The sequence below is a fragment of the Actinia tenebrosa genome, unplaced genomic scaffold (assembly GCF_029948245.1).
Source record: "Actinia tenebrosa isolate PJP-AT-01 unplaced genomic scaffold, QUT_ActTen_1.0 PGA_scaffold6__47_contigs__length_16458017, whole genome shotgun sequence".
Lineage (NCBI taxonomy): Eukaryota > Metazoa > Cnidaria > Anthozoa > Actiniaria > Actiniidae > Actinia > Actinia tenebrosa.
In genome coordinates this window covers 9,544,906-9,560,128 of record NW_028292583.1, presented here as the reverse complement: position 1 = coordinate 9,560,128, position 15,223 = coordinate 9,544,906, and the positions used below count along the sequence as shown (strand labels likewise).

General features: G+C 35.1%; 1 protein-coding gene across 3 annotated transcripts; it reads left to right on the top strand.

The window, feature by feature from the left end:
• Positions 1-1,181: 1,181 nt before the first annotated feature.
• On the top strand, positions 1,182-4,487 carry LOC116304302 (uncharacterized). Of its 3 annotated transcripts, none has more exons than XM_031714010.2 (2): positions 1,182-1,584; positions 3,938-4,487. In XM_031714010.2, the coding sequence occupies exons 1-2, from the start codon at positions 1,218-1,220 to the stop codon at positions 4,255-4,257; spliced, it is 687 nt and encodes a 228-aa protein (XP_031569870.1). In that variant the 5' UTR covers positions 1,182-1,217; the 3' UTR covers positions 4,258-4,487. The 3 variants fall into 3 exon arrangements, 1 of the variants encoding a protein (XP_031569870.1); XR_004198047.2 differs by lacking the exon at positions 1,182-1,584 and adding an exon at positions 2,400-2,666 and having other exon boundaries at positions 3,938-4,079; XR_004198048.1 differs by lacking the exon at positions 1,182-1,584 and adding an exon at positions 2,400-2,504 and having other exon boundaries at positions 3,938-4,062.
• Positions 4,488-15,223: the final 10,736 nt, after the last annotated feature.

Here is a 15,223-nt window from a genome sequence, read left to right as displayed (position 1 = left end):
TTCTATGAGAATGAGAGCTCAGTATATATGTGGGTAGCGCAATGGATAAATGGATTTTCCCCGCGCATATTGTATATTGGTGTACATATAGGTTAGTGTGATCTCCGTGATTCAGTCTCATGTTACCCAGATGCGGGCAGCTCATGAGTTCACTCCTATCATTTCCCCCCACGGTCAATAACATGCCTCATTTCCCCCCACTGTGGTTTAACTGGTATATCAGTTGTTTGCTTCTAAGAAAATCTCGGCAACTCTTACTCCACTTTTCTATATATGCCTCTAAAAGATTATTCTATACAGTACAAATAAAAAATAGCGTACATTATGTTAGTGTGACCTTCATTACTGAGATGCGGGCTGCCTGTCCCCTCCCCCCACGGTCAATACTGAAATGCTTCATTTTTCACTCCACTATGGTTTAATTGGCATATTTTTTATTTGTTTTTAAGAAAATCTCGGCAAGTCCTACCCACTTTTCTATATGCCTGTAAAAGATTATTTTAGTTTATTCTATATAGTACTACTGATCGGAGTGGCCCGATCATTTGATTTAACTATGGTATATACACTTACATACACGCCTTAACAGACCCTTAACAAAACACTAAATGCTTTGATCTGCAACGATGCTCCTGTCTGATTAGCACTCTTTCTGGTAACATCTAACATAAGCAGACAAACCTAATTGGAAAACCCGATGTGGTGAAAATCATGCAGAATCCACTACATATGATCACTGACTTGAAGTATGTTTGTCTTCTGAGTCCATATTGTCGGCGCATATGAAGTTGATTGGTGGAGGGAGGGAATGGGGATGGGGAAACCATACTTTTATAGATCTAGAACCAAAAAGCATAAAAGTACACATCAGCCAATCAAGATGCTCGAGTAAGAAAACCACTTGAGTGTCAAAGTATGCACGCTGGCATGAAAAACATGGATTGTAAGTAAGGTATCCTTGCGTTCTTTCGTGTTTTCAACGATAGCATTCTACACACTGACCGCCCAAGATTCACCAACCGGATGACCAAACAATCATCAACTATCAACAGCAATTAGCACCCCAATAATTTCAGCAATCTAATTCTTTGCTCTGATTGGCTGTTGGATGTCACGTGAGCAGTACAGGTCAATAAAACTCCTTGGACTCCACTTTATGCTTTACAAGACAACTTGTCAGGGCAAACAAGGACTAAGTGGAAAGCAAAAGGATCACGATGAATCAACATGGCTGTCACTCCTACAGCAGCATCTTCATAAACTCACTGCAGAATAACGACTTAAATGACACTAGCTTGGGAGAAGAAAGTAGAGAGTGGGCGACGACGCGTGTGCCTTTGAGTGGAGGGAACACGCCTTTGACTTATCCATACTCGAATACTAAAGTACCAGTACATGGGGAATACCAGTGGAGAGACTCAAGGCCTCAGGGATCAACGCTCGAGCCTCAATCCACATGGTCTTTAGTGCATCAACATGAAACTTCGAATCTCGAAACTCTTTCGCACGAAGATGCTGCCGAGAAACCAACTGGCAACCCACGAAGTGCGGTTTGCTTGTCAACGGAGTACGAAAGGAAATCAGGTTAGCGAGTGATTAATGGAGCTGTCTTGATAAGATCTTGTTGATCGATTGACGGTGATAGCGAAAGGAATGAGTTACGCACATTCTGATCCTTGCGCTAATGTTGCCTGAGGATAACCAATAACATTCCTCAGTTAATAATTCCTCGAGACAGAAAAATCTGTACATTTTGATAAAATAAGTTTATTAATCTTGCAGAAAAAAATTAATATTTTGTTGCCATTGTAGTAGAGCTTGGAACGTATACTGCCATTTACTGAGAAATATGATATAAATTCAATCTTATAATTTACAGCAAAACTTCCGTCCAGATATATATATATATATTTATATATATATGCCGTGCAGTCAATTCAAACTGACAACTGTTGCATAAAATTAATAAGCCGGCATAGTTTCGCCATCTCTTAGTTGTACTGCGGGCTTTCTTCCGCAGTAGAGGACTACGAAGTTGTCACTACTAAAGACGTCCATTATAATAGCACTTATTCAAGTCTATTTCTGTAGCATAAACTCCTTTCATCGAGCTACACATTGAAACAATAAGCCAAGGTTCCTTTGCCTGATGCTTGTAGGCTACACTAGGGGCTTTTTTATCACCGAAACGTTAACTATTTTCTGCCCTTATGGTCGTTACTATAAATTTTTTACTTTCATTATTATTTACTGGACACTTCATGTGGATGTGATGATCACGTATGGATCTCGGTGTCCCGACCTTGCAGTAAAAATTAAAAAAAAAAAAGAGTGACGTGTGTCTAAACATGATATAATGTTCATGATCGACAAAACCACTGTGCTTTACTGATCTAGCATCATACACGCCGTGCCCTGGGCTGGGAGGAAGGTTATTTGTATAAGAATATCTCTCTAATAACACAGTAGTCCCTCACGATGGAATTCAAGGAAAAATACACGATGTAAGAAGTCTTAAGTCTATTCAGTTTTTTAGTTAGCTGTGTAGGTAATTTTTGTTATGACAACATACTGCAACACTCTGTAAGTGATGGGTCACTCAAGTGTCCATTTGTATAAATATTTCTCCCTATAATCAAGATGGAATTCACGGAAAAAGACATGCTGTAAGTAGTCGTAAGCCTACCTTATTTTATTAGTTAGCATGTTAGGTAATCATGTTAGGTAATCAGTTATCATGTGTGAACACTTAATAAAAGTGTTGGTTCCCTTCAGCGTTCCTTGCCACAAACAAATATAAGATTTCTTGGTCAAGTCTGCCTGATAGTTTACCTCCTGTTGGGCAGAAAAGGATCCTCATACTACTCATTTCCTACAAAGTCAAAAGCAATAAAGAAAGAATCCTGTTTGTACAACGTGTATATAAGGTACAAAGTTTTGAACAGCATTGATTCTCTTCAGATTCAGTTTCACAAGTCTTCAGTGACATGAATTCATGAATACTGAAGTAAACCAAGACTCAATCAAAGGCTGCTCATCGCAGTAAATAGTGTTAATTTGTTGCTCTTTTGCTTTCCTTATGTATATTTCTACTGTAAATTTACTGAATTTGTTTACCCCGAGAGGAAACTTCACTTGTTTTGAGTTATGGCACTCGTCGTTAAAATATTTTCGGCATCTGTCCGGCTCAGAAATGATCAGTTTTCGCACTAACGGCTGCCAGGCAAGGACTTAATCAATTGAAACTGTCTGGTCACTGATAAAGTGTTTTAGAAAAAGATAAAACCTAGACTAGGTAGTAAGAAGACATTATTTGGGAAGGAGCAGGCTACTGGCGATACACACACACACACACACAAATCGGGAGCTCTTTATAATGTGATCTGCTGAAAAGACAGGAAGTTTTATGAGGAAGAATTGTCAGAACCTCTACCTTTAAGGGAGTTTGAACAGCAAAATGTAAAGAAATTTCTGAATATCGTTAGCCTTGAGGAAAACATTTTCGTACGTAATGTTCTACATTTTCTTTACAAACTCCATACACAAGGCCACGCGAATCGATATCCGCCATCTTGGATCAAGATAACCATGTGATGAAATAGTAAAGAGAGAGAGCTAGAACACTGTAATGGCTGATTATCAGCGTCACTTAGAAATCCGATTCAAGCACTTCAGAAAATCAAATCGCGCAGAAAGGTTAACTATAGTTCATCAAATTTTTAATATAAACTTTAGTACATACAAACTGAATCACTAATTCTTAGATATAGCACCTTGCTAAGGCCGAGTCACCTTATCTTGCTCTTCTTGTATAGTAATTAAGACAAATGCTCTTTCTCGTCGAACTTCCACTAGAAAAACACTAGTTTTATTCAGTTCTGCATTTATTTCAACTTTTTTCAAACAAAGCTGTTTCATTATCTTTTTCTCTTCACAGACAAAGATGATACTTCAAGTCATAGTAGTGCTAAGTCAAGACAGTCTTGGAGATCGGCCTGTGTTCGCTCAAGAGCAAGAACAGCTTACACAACAGCACAACAACTTGAACTAGAAAAAGAATTCCTTTACAGTCGCTATCTGACTGCTACAAGACGAATGGAGCTAGCAAACTCTTTGGGACTCTCGGAAAAACACTTGAAAATATGGTTCCAGAATCGACGAATGAAACTGAAGAAGAGCCATGAGACAGGTTTTGATGGTAAAAAGACTAGTACAAGTGAAATACGTAAGATGTATAGTATTATAGATGACGATTGATTTGTAAACTCACTTGGGAATTTTCTGATACAATAGTGGATTTATGCGTCTGCTGAATAACGAGGGAATATTTTCAAATATTTTACCAAAAGTATTGAAGAATTATCGAAATGTGTGTAAAAACGACCAAAAAAAAAAAAAAAACAGTTTTATTACCGATAACAAATCTATGCATAGCTTTGTCGCGTAATGGAATATATAGTTATAGTTTTTATGGAACTATATATAAATGCTGCATTATCAGAAATATATTTTAAAACTATAAAATATCCATAACAATAAATGATTTGTTTTAAATAAATTTTACGATGAATTTTTTGTTAGGGAAAATATGTTTATCTTTCCAAAAACATGAACTATAATATTACCCAAGTGGGAAGAAAATAAGAGAATCAATAATAATAATAATAATAATAATAACTATTTATATAGCGCCTATCCAAATCTGCTCTAGGCGCTTTAAACAAAAAGAAAAACCACAAACTGTGGTAGGCTGTGAGCTTTGCTTGGCGCCTGTGGCTGCCGCTACACAACCCATACCACAGGAAAAAAAAAAAAAAAAAAAAAAAAAAAATGATACGAAAATAAAATAAATAAACACACACGCACGACGAAACCACGACTAAAGGTCAGACTGTTGTATCGGGTAACAATCCCCTACTCTTACGAATTCCCGTTGGATTTCCTGTGATTTTGGAGTCACTTACGGCTTTACTATTGCAAATGTTGTTCATTTTCTAAGAGCTTTTTTCTACTTTATAATGTTTTGCACCTTGGGGGTAGCCAGTCAAAAAACTGTCCCAAATTGAAACGTTCTTCAAGTTGAATTTATACTATACCTGCTTTTATCTGTACAATACTGATTATCAGTTTATTCCCAGTTAATTTTGTGCATACACAACATCAAGAGGTTTGGAGTTAGAGAAAATGTATAGACTTACGAAAAAATGTTTAAAATTTATTTTAAACTTCTTCAAGCTTCTATGTTTTTCTATTTATTACTTCTTCATTTTATATTTGGATATCAAACGAGGTATTTTCAACATTGTCAGCCTTCAGCAAAATAAGTGCGATGTTTTTTTGCTCTGGTTACCCCCCAAAGCCGCAAAGTATTGTGGATATGGGAAGTTAGAAAATTCATTTAACTTTTGGCTATTTCTCTGGTCAAAGTTTTTTCACCAGCTGTGAGTTTTAACTCTAATTGTTTAACTGACGCATAAAGACTTAAAAGTCTTTTTGCGTCAGTTAAACAATTAGAGCAGTTAATGGGCGTGAAACACGTTGTCGTTTTTGTTTGGTTCAATGTTTTTACTTACTGTGTTAAAATTTATCTTAACCTCAAGGGATTTAAACGACAGGTTATTTATCAATTCATCAATTTAAGGAATGAATGAAAATATGACGGCAATTTATTTAAAAGGACAATTTATTTAAGTCTTTACGCGTCAGTTAAACAAGAGCAGTTATTGTCATGGGCGTAAAACACGTTGTCGTTTTTGTTTGGTTTAATGTTTTTACTGTGTTAGTTTATCTTAACCTCAAGGGATTTAAACGACAGGTTATTAATTAATTCATCAATTAAAGGAATGAATGAAAATATCATGGCAATTTATTTAAAACTAGACGCCCTAAAGGCGTATACTCGGGCTACCTGTGTATAATAGAATGTAGAACTTTAAAGGGAAAACAGAGAGCACTAGTTAATGGAAATGGTACTGGAATTGAGAATTAGATTGCATTTCTGATAATCGGTTTTGTTTTTCTGTAGTACCCATGGAATTGTACCATGTCTGGCTGTTAGTGCGCATGTCTGATAATCGGTTTTGTTTTTCTGTAGTGTCCAAGGAATTGTACCATGTTTGACTGTTAATGCACATGTCTGATAAACGGTTTTGTTTTTCTGTAGTACTCATGGAATTGTACCATGTCTGACTGTTAGTGCACATGTCTGATAAACGGTTTTGTTTTTTATTAGTGTCCATGGAGTTGTACCATGCTCGACTGTTAGATCGCAAACGTGAAAGGTTATTTTCTCTTTTTCCAGAATTCATAGACCTATACTGTTCTGCTTTTTGAGACAAATGTTGTTTCTTAAGAGCAGGTTCCATGTTTGCATAGCTTAGCTTGCATTTCTCAGCAGTCTTGTTTTTTTGTGCATTTGATTTGTGTTTCCTTAGAATACTTTGTCTTGTAGTGTTTGACAACTGACTTGAGCATGATAGAAATAAAATAGAGAAATCTTGCTCATCGGATTTAACTGTTTTTGTTGTAATATCCATCATTTTCTGTACTAAGGTGGATACATTTTTCACTTTTTCGAATACATTGAAGTCTCCATTATCATTTAACATCATGAGATTGAAGTCAGTGGTCCTGGATTTATGTTGAAAGATGCAACAAACACAAGAAGTCGACAGCCATGCTAAAAATCCTGTATTACAATGTATATTATTTATTATTATTTTCTGGAGTTCTAATTTACTTGTCTCATGTGTGTAGTTCAATTTGATTTGTTTTTGTAAATTATTAGTCACCCTGATATCTACATCATATATCTGGAGGCTTGCTGGTAAATCATTGATTGTAAGGTAGTGTTTGTTCAAGCTTTGATTATAAAACATGTTGCCATGATCAGAAATGGAGTCCAGGGTGTCTGAATTCCAATAGCTACAGGCTTTAATGACAGAAAAACAAATACAATAAAATGATAGAGCACAGCAATGCCTCAAAAGAATACTACTGGTATTATTGGTATTTAAATTTGTTTTTCCACTCTTGTTGCTTTGCCGATCATTACCTGTAGCTTTGCAAATCACTTCATTCAGCTGTTCAGCTGTGTGGATTTCTGGATTTTTATATGAATTTTCAGTAGCATTGCTTTGTATACACATTTCTGTGATATGGACTCCTCTGAGTTCAAATAAACCTGTTGAATTATCATACAAACTTTGAAAGTAATTTATTAAAGCATTCAAGTCATCAACATCTAGGAGCACACAAGTACCTTGAGGATGGGGGAGGCCATATGAGTTACGAGCGTGAGAGTCAAATATCTTAAATCTGCCATCATCATGACAATAAATAGCTACTGTACTACATTGAATAGTTAAAAGAAATGACTGATAATTTTCTCTAACTAAAATTTGCAAAGCATTGCCCAAGGGCATACAATAAATGTAATCAACAGTAGATGACACATCATGTACATTACCAGTATAGCTTGGACTGTATTCCAGCTGGTAATTAGTTTCTAATACTGTTACCATACAAGGTAATTCTGTCAAAAGTAAAAAGTCTTGGTTGTACAACCTTGATAAAAGACAATATAACTCATTCCCAATATTCATAATGTTTACTAGGTCTCCTGAAGATCTTAATGAACTCCTATGTTTATATATCAATGCACACAATGACATCGCTACACATTGACGACCAGCATTTGACCCAAATAATGCAATGTTACCTTGAGAATATGGAGCAGAAACTGTTTTGTTGGGATCAGTTACTGTGTATGGGCCAGGATTTTTTTCTACGTCTCTGCTCAGGGTAAACTTACTGTGATTGATTCTGTGATTGACACTTTTGTAAACATGGGATAAACCAGCATATTTTTGTGAACCTGGATTTGTCAAGAGTGGCAAGTAATAAATAAGCTTATAACTTGCATTTATTGCTCTTTTGTGTAAGTAAAAAAGTGATTTTCTAGAACATAATTTCCTCCGTCTGGGTAAAGCACTACCATGGCCAGTGTTTTTCTTAAACTTTCGATGACAACTTTTGACATATGATTTTACTTCTTCGGGATTGAAATTACATTTATTAAGAAAACAATGAATTCTAGATGACATGGGTACATTATTGACCACATACTTACGAACCTTTTCCCGTATTTTTCTGCTTTTGTGCAAAAGTTGGGTGAGTCGTTTAACTGGGACTCTACTTGGTTCTCGATCACACGAAACAACACGAAGCTTGTGCTCAACATACTGATGAATATGAAATTTAGCATAACGAGACCTGCATTCCTCTAATAAATGTGACTCTTTATTGGGATAAACAAATACAGATAATTGTACAGCTTTTTCAAACACATCGCAGTCATTTTGTAAAGAATCTACGAAAGTCTTGGTCGAGGTATTTATGAAATGTACAACAAGAACCATGCACAGGGCAGCGATCAACACGCTCGCTACTGATAGTTCAAAGAACGATAGAGTATTGAAAAATATATTCAAAATCGTAAACGAAAACAATACAATAAATAAAAGACTTATCCTCACTGTCAATGATATATGTCCAAGGCTTCTTGATTCTGAAAACGCATTAAATGTTATCTTGGAAGATTTCAATATGGCGTCCATGTTGTTTGGGATATTCAGTTTCCTGTCTTTCTCATCTTCTTTGTCAATGAAGTTCCTGCTTACTAAAGAGTTAGTATTTGTTCTTTCGTTCGAGTGTCTTTGAGTAACTTTGAGTACATTTGACTTTGTATTCGTTTGAGTTTCTTTGGTATTGCTTTGAGTATATTTGGCATTGCTTTGAGTATTATTCTTTCTGGTATTCTTTTGGGTTTTGAGTTCGCGGAACGACCCGTTTCGAAACTGACGCTCGACATCTTTTAGAGTGGGTCTACCGCGAACGGCGTGTGCTTTTGTATGTATTTTGAGCGCCTCAGCAGAACAGCAAGTCGCCATTACTTTCCAATAAGTTTTCAAGATAAAGCACGAGAAGCAGCTAGCAAGATAAGCAAAAGGAAAAAGACCTACAGAACCTTCGAAAAGCAAAGCAAGTCACGTGACTTGTGGTAACCCGCCTCGTTTTCATACTTGCAGGGGAACACCGCAGACCGCCGAGCATCGCAGGCTTACACACTTTCGACAACGTCGATAGATAGATAGATAGATAGAAAACCGAAACCTAGACTCGGTCTACCTTGCAGGTAGCCCGAGTAATGACAAAGAAAAAACATCTTGAAAACGCCTACACATCCTTTGGCTTTTTGTCAAAAGTAGTGATGAGAGCTTTTCAAAGCAAAATGAACAGTGTCAACTAATTTTCAATAAACTTCGATAAACTACGATAATTTACAAACTTTTTTGTATCTTCTTTTAGGAATTATTCAAAAGTTAAATTTTATTTCGTTTAAAATCAACTTAAGCGAGTTCACCACATTTTTTCTCTTGCATGTGCAATTAAATCAGATACAATACAAATTTCTAGTTCACCAGCAAGAATGGTTATCATTTCTCACTGAAAAAATTAATTGTGCTACATCAGTTATCTGGCTACGATTGTCGGCTTTGGATTGGACTTGAACTGAATATTTTTTATAAGAAAGGGGCTATACTCGAAATTTAGTGTATTTACTAGTACGTTTTTTCAAAAGGACTTCACACGGCTGAAACTATCAAGGTGTTTTGTTTCTTGAAAAGTTATTACTGAAAATGTGAATATTTTTAATCAAGTGAACGTTTTACTGGAAAAAACATTTCCGAGTTCCAGACGGGATTTGAGCCCGAATCTAAAACTGAAACTGCTCATTATTAATTTTCGTACCTGTTTGCAACACGTGCAATCTGTGTTCCGAACAACGTTTGAGCAGGTTTAATTACCTAAACGAAACGTGTTACATATATCTAAATATGTTCATCAACTTAGTTTTTCGATAGACGTTTTACTAAAATAGAAAAAAAAAAAAAAAAAAAGAAGCACAACTCTTCGTAAATAGTTTCATTAAGTGTATATAAACATTTTAATTGCATATTCACTTGAAAATTGATTGGTGTTATTGGTGGCTGAAAGGATTCATTGATATATATTAATAAAAATATTTCGTCTCCTTTGACTTGAAATGAAATTGATAGGCGTTTCGCCTTGTTTTGGTTAGTCTTCCTCTTGAGTTAAACCGTTAAATATCAAGGAGCAATCCAAAATACACTTATAGGTTGTATAAATAACACCTTCATTAAATATCAATCAAAGGTCAGCATAGCAAAATTTCTATACAACACGCTAGGACAGAACAAAAGAATCACTAGGGTTGACCAGAAAAGATTAGACTAATTAATCTTGTTTACCCCCAGACTGTTTGATCATTCTTTTGCTTGTTCAACAAAGTCGGATTCTTTACTGATGTTGAAATTGTTGCCCATAGTTAATAGATTAACTTGGGGTTCCATTAACTATAGAGTAGAGTTCGTTACGTCTCTCCCTCCCTTGACTCCGGCGAGGGTCGTTTCGGGGTCTCTGGTGTTCCCCTCTCCTCAAAACTTAGCGTGCTAAATTCCAATTCGATCTGTTACATGTGCCCTGACTTTGATTAGCCCAGAGGTTGTTTCAGGGTATCCAATAAAATTTGAAAGTTAAAGTTTTTGAAGTTTGATGATCCACACATCGAGTTCTCCTGCAATTCTCATGACATTTTTTCATAACTTTTGAATTCTCATTACTGTACCTGTTTTATGATTTTAGGTTTTATATTGGGAAAGTATAATGTAAATAACAATTCAAATTTAAAGCCTCATTTTATTTGGCACGATATCATGTGGTCACTAAAAATGAAAGGTCAAGAACTACGCCAAAGGGTTCCTTTGCAAGGTGTGCCTTTTTAAGTTCAGTTGCGTCTTACTATGTGACCTTGGATTCGCACCATAATAAGACGGAAAAAAATCTTGACATAAGATTTATCTTATTTATTCATTGTTTAACTCTACTGAACAAATAGCTCAAAGCCTTGGTGACTGTTTAAAATTTTACAAAAAATTTTTTAGTTAATATTATGCTCGGAATTTCACCTTCGAAAGAGTTTTATGAATTTTTAAAAGTTTTCAAAGGAAATTAATAATCACGAGAAGACAAAAACAAGTAAAGTTTGACTTTGAAAGAGGTTTTTGAATTATTGAACCTTTCGAAAACACACGCAGTTATATATATTCATATAACTCGACATTGTCTTTCTTCTTTCCTTGCCTCGTTCATCTTTCGTGTCTTCTCCCTAACTTCTCACTGAAAAACGACAGAAAACTCTCAAGACAGTAAAAATTAAAAAGTTGAAAAGCTAAATTTCCTTCTAGAAAGTTCCGATACATTTTGCAATACACAGCTGGAAAAAATTAATTGTCGTATACATCAGAGTGGGGGACAATTATCTTATTCATCAAGACAAAAAAGCTAAAATAGGTTTAAAGAGAACATTACGGATGAATGCAATGGTTTTTAACGTAACTAGGAGGAAGATAACAAAAGGAAAACAAAGAAAGACAAGTGGTTAGATACCTGTGGCGCGTTGTTATAAGTCTACATGCTTTTATAATCATTTTACTACCTCGAAACCACACCAAAAATTAATCTTAGTAAACCCTACATTTTAATTACTCTAACTTTCTGGGGGTTTTTTAACCGTTATATTTAAAAAATTCTTAGAACATGAAAGATAAGAACCCAACCCAACGAGGGGTTTACTTTCAGTTTTCGTCGCTTAGTTATGGCAAATATTTACAACAGTTTACAATAGCGCCTGAAATACAGATCCTATGTTTTGGTATTTCATAATTTAAGTGCTGTTAGTCTCTACATCAAAGATGGAAAGATGGTATGGCCCACATTTAGTATAAGCAATGAAAACAATGCATATCTTTAAATATATAAACATAAATATCTATATGTATGATTCTACCTTGCTAAAGTTTTAAACTTTAAACTGTTATATTTTAATCTAATTGAATTGCCTGTAATTTGAGTCGTTTAATGAGTCAATAATTTCGGACGTTTTGAGTTTGGAATGCCTTTGGAGTAAATTGAATTGGATTCGGACAACATTAATTATGGAAGCGATGAACCACCGCAAGATTGGAGAATAGCTTTGGATTGTATACAATATACTATATATAAGCTACTTTGTTCCCTTTCGCAAGCATTCATTATTGTTTATTGAAAAATTTAATTAAACAGATTTATGTACAATTGATATGCAAAGTCTCCTTTGAACGACTTGAATGCGTGATTAGTAAGCGTAAAGAGAGACGCTCAAATTTACACTAGAGGCATTTGGACGACTTGAGATATTACAACACAGTTCTAGGATCATTTACTATTTGATGGGAGAGAAAATAGACAATAAATTTGCCTCAAAATGGGGTTAAACTCGACGTGTAAAACCCTTGAGAATTAGCTTCAAAAATAGAAAAATAGAAAAAAGAATTGTGTCTTTTTGTAAAGCAAAGCGTTATAGAAACCCGTCGCTATAGCAGTAGAGCTATGTTGCTTTTCTTTCAGATTTTCGCGTTCATTCTTTAAAGTCTTGGCGACAAAGAAGACGAAAACATCGCTAAATATAAAATAATCCTAAAATATTAACGACAACATTAAAATTGGTACACATCATTTGAGAATGAAACCCAATGTCAAATTGCGGATATAAAATGCGAAAAAAGAAATAAAAGAAAAAAGAAAAAGTTAAACAAGGTCGTGAAGCACGAGAATGGAAAACTACAATAATTCGTGAAGACTTGTAACATTTTAAAAAACGCCATAAAAACAGTACAAAATAGATAGGATTTTAGTTTTTAAAGACCGTCAATTTAGCTCAAGATAATCTTAGAAATTGATAGTTTTAGCGTGCATTTGGTAGCAGGTAAAGTTTCAAGTTGAAAACATATGCGAGCTCTAGCAACAACTGGAAAACAGTTTAAAACAGAAATGACTGAATCGGTTCCATGCACTTGTTAAAACTGAACTAAGTTCTTGACTCAGTCAACATTGAGCCAAATGTCTCAGTCACCTTCAATAACTTTCTCTGACAAAGTTTTATTATTTGTATTCCTTAATTAGTTTTCCAGTTAAAGCTTGCGAAGAAAATTGATAGAAAATAATTGATGTTGTTTTATGTCGATTGTTTACGAGAAAAATTATAAGATTAAGTTGACGGTAACTTTGAACTTTCACTTCATTTTTGATAATCATTTATTCTTTGAAGTTAGTCTTTTGTAATAAAGAAACCGCCTTGTTTTACCGGACCGTTTGCTCTCAGTCAACCCCAGCTGCTGAAGTTTGTCGTAGTTTTATTTCAACCATAAAAAGAAAACCCCAGTACAGAACAAATGGTGTTAAAAGTGAGAATATTCATGCTATGATAACTCAATATTACAATTTGTTCTTGGTGTTTAGTTTGAAGGCATTTGTCAGTCGCGCGCCAGAAGAATTAACCCAAAGTTTTTCTTGTTTTAAAATTGTTTTGGTTTAAGGAAGTCAAAATTTGTTTAGCTTAAAATAAACAACAAAAAAAGAACCTAAGAAGCCCCAAAATGGTAGGAATAACAAAATAATGTAATAGTCAGGCGAATAGTTTTTGTTATAAACGTTTTATCTTGGTATTGGGGGAACTATTTCGTTAAAAGGAGACATTCTTACAGCACGCGCGAGCGGACGTATGCAACAGTAACAACAAAAGAACAAACCAACAAATGGCTACAAGAATAAGCGGCCGGCTTAAAACATTCTTGCCATCTGCTGCTTAATTAATTCTTTTCTTTCAAAGGTCTTCACTGGTTTACTTTTTATTCTGTTCTGTTGTATTTTTAAGGCTAGGCTGTAAAAAGGTTCTTTTAGGTCGAAGGAGAGCGCGAAGGGAAAGAGCTAAAGGGAACAATTTTGAGAGAAATCCTAGTGAAGGAAACATAAGTTAGTTTACAGTATATTATGTTTCAAATCTTTATCCTTCGTCGATGAATTCTAGTTTTGAAACGATATAAAGTAAACATCGCAACCTTTGTCAGCCCAAACTAACTAGTTCTGACAGCTTTTCCATCGACCCACGAGCAATCAGCATCAACAATAGCCCTCGAAATAGGAACATTTGTTCTTTCACTTTACACAAAGCATTTGTCACAACACGAGATTGAACCTAAAAATATAACACCCATTCAACTAGCTGGGAATACCAGTCAGGATAGCTCTGTTTCAAAAGATAGCGAAGAACTGGTTATCCCGGCAATACATATCACTAGGGTGTTATTTTTGGTGGCTATCTACGGAGATATCCAACCTTGCTATTCCCGATGCACCAACTGTAATGGCACCCGTAACCTGTCGGGCGAAACTACTCCTAACACATGCGGAGAAAGAGGGATCAAAAGATTATCAATAAGTCTTCCTTTACATGTAAATTGTTACTCAACATTTATAAATTAAGCAATAATTTCTGACAGGAAAACTAGTGAGCTTCTAATTCAAGTCGTTCCAGAGCCGTCCACTTTCTGTATCGGTGATATTTTACAACTGTTTGCTTGTCAAAATGTTTCCTGCATGTGATCAAGTTCATTTTCGACTGAATTTTTTTTCTCAGTTTGCGAAGGTAGAAAACACGAGCATTAAGTTTTCAGAGATTTTTGAATTCACGGCTTTCGTTGGAAAAAAGCCCCTTTTTCTTTGACAATAAACGTTTTGAAAAATGTAATTTTGGCCATTTATGAGGAAAGTGCGTTGCCATGACAATGTTCATATTATGGTCTAGTTCAGTCGCATAAATGTTCGTTGTGTCTTGAGATCAGTTCAAAAGTGGTGATGTAAAGAATGAAGTTGGAAGAGAAGAAAGAGTGGAGAAAAGAAAAGTACCAAGAAAAGAGAAAGAGGAAAGAAAAGGGAAGGGAAATAGAAAGGGAAAAGGAAAAATTGGCTTGAAAATTTGGTCTACCATGTGAAAAAAAGGAAAAAGAAAAGAGAAAAAAGACTGAAAAGTCGAAAAGAGGAATGATACTAGACTGAAAGGAATAGAAGAAGAGAGAAGCGAGTTAAAGAAGAAAACAACACAAGAGAAAAGTGAAAAAAATCCATAAATCAAAAATAGATGGAACGTTAAAGCGAATAAATAAAAAACAAAACCAGAAGAAACAAAAATAACAAGAAATATGAAATTGAAAGTGAAAATAAAAGTGAAAAATTACTTACAATAATAATGCGTGTGTTTAAA

Coding starts and splice junctions, on each gene's coding strand:
- LOC116304302 (XM_031714010.2), top strand. CDS start 1,218: ATGAATCAACATGGCTGTCACTCCTACAGCAGCATCTTCATAAACTCA. Junction 1,585..3,937: donor GGAGTACGAAAGGAAATCAG/GTTAGCGAGTGA, acceptor TTCTCTTCACAG/ACAAAGATGATACTTCAAGT.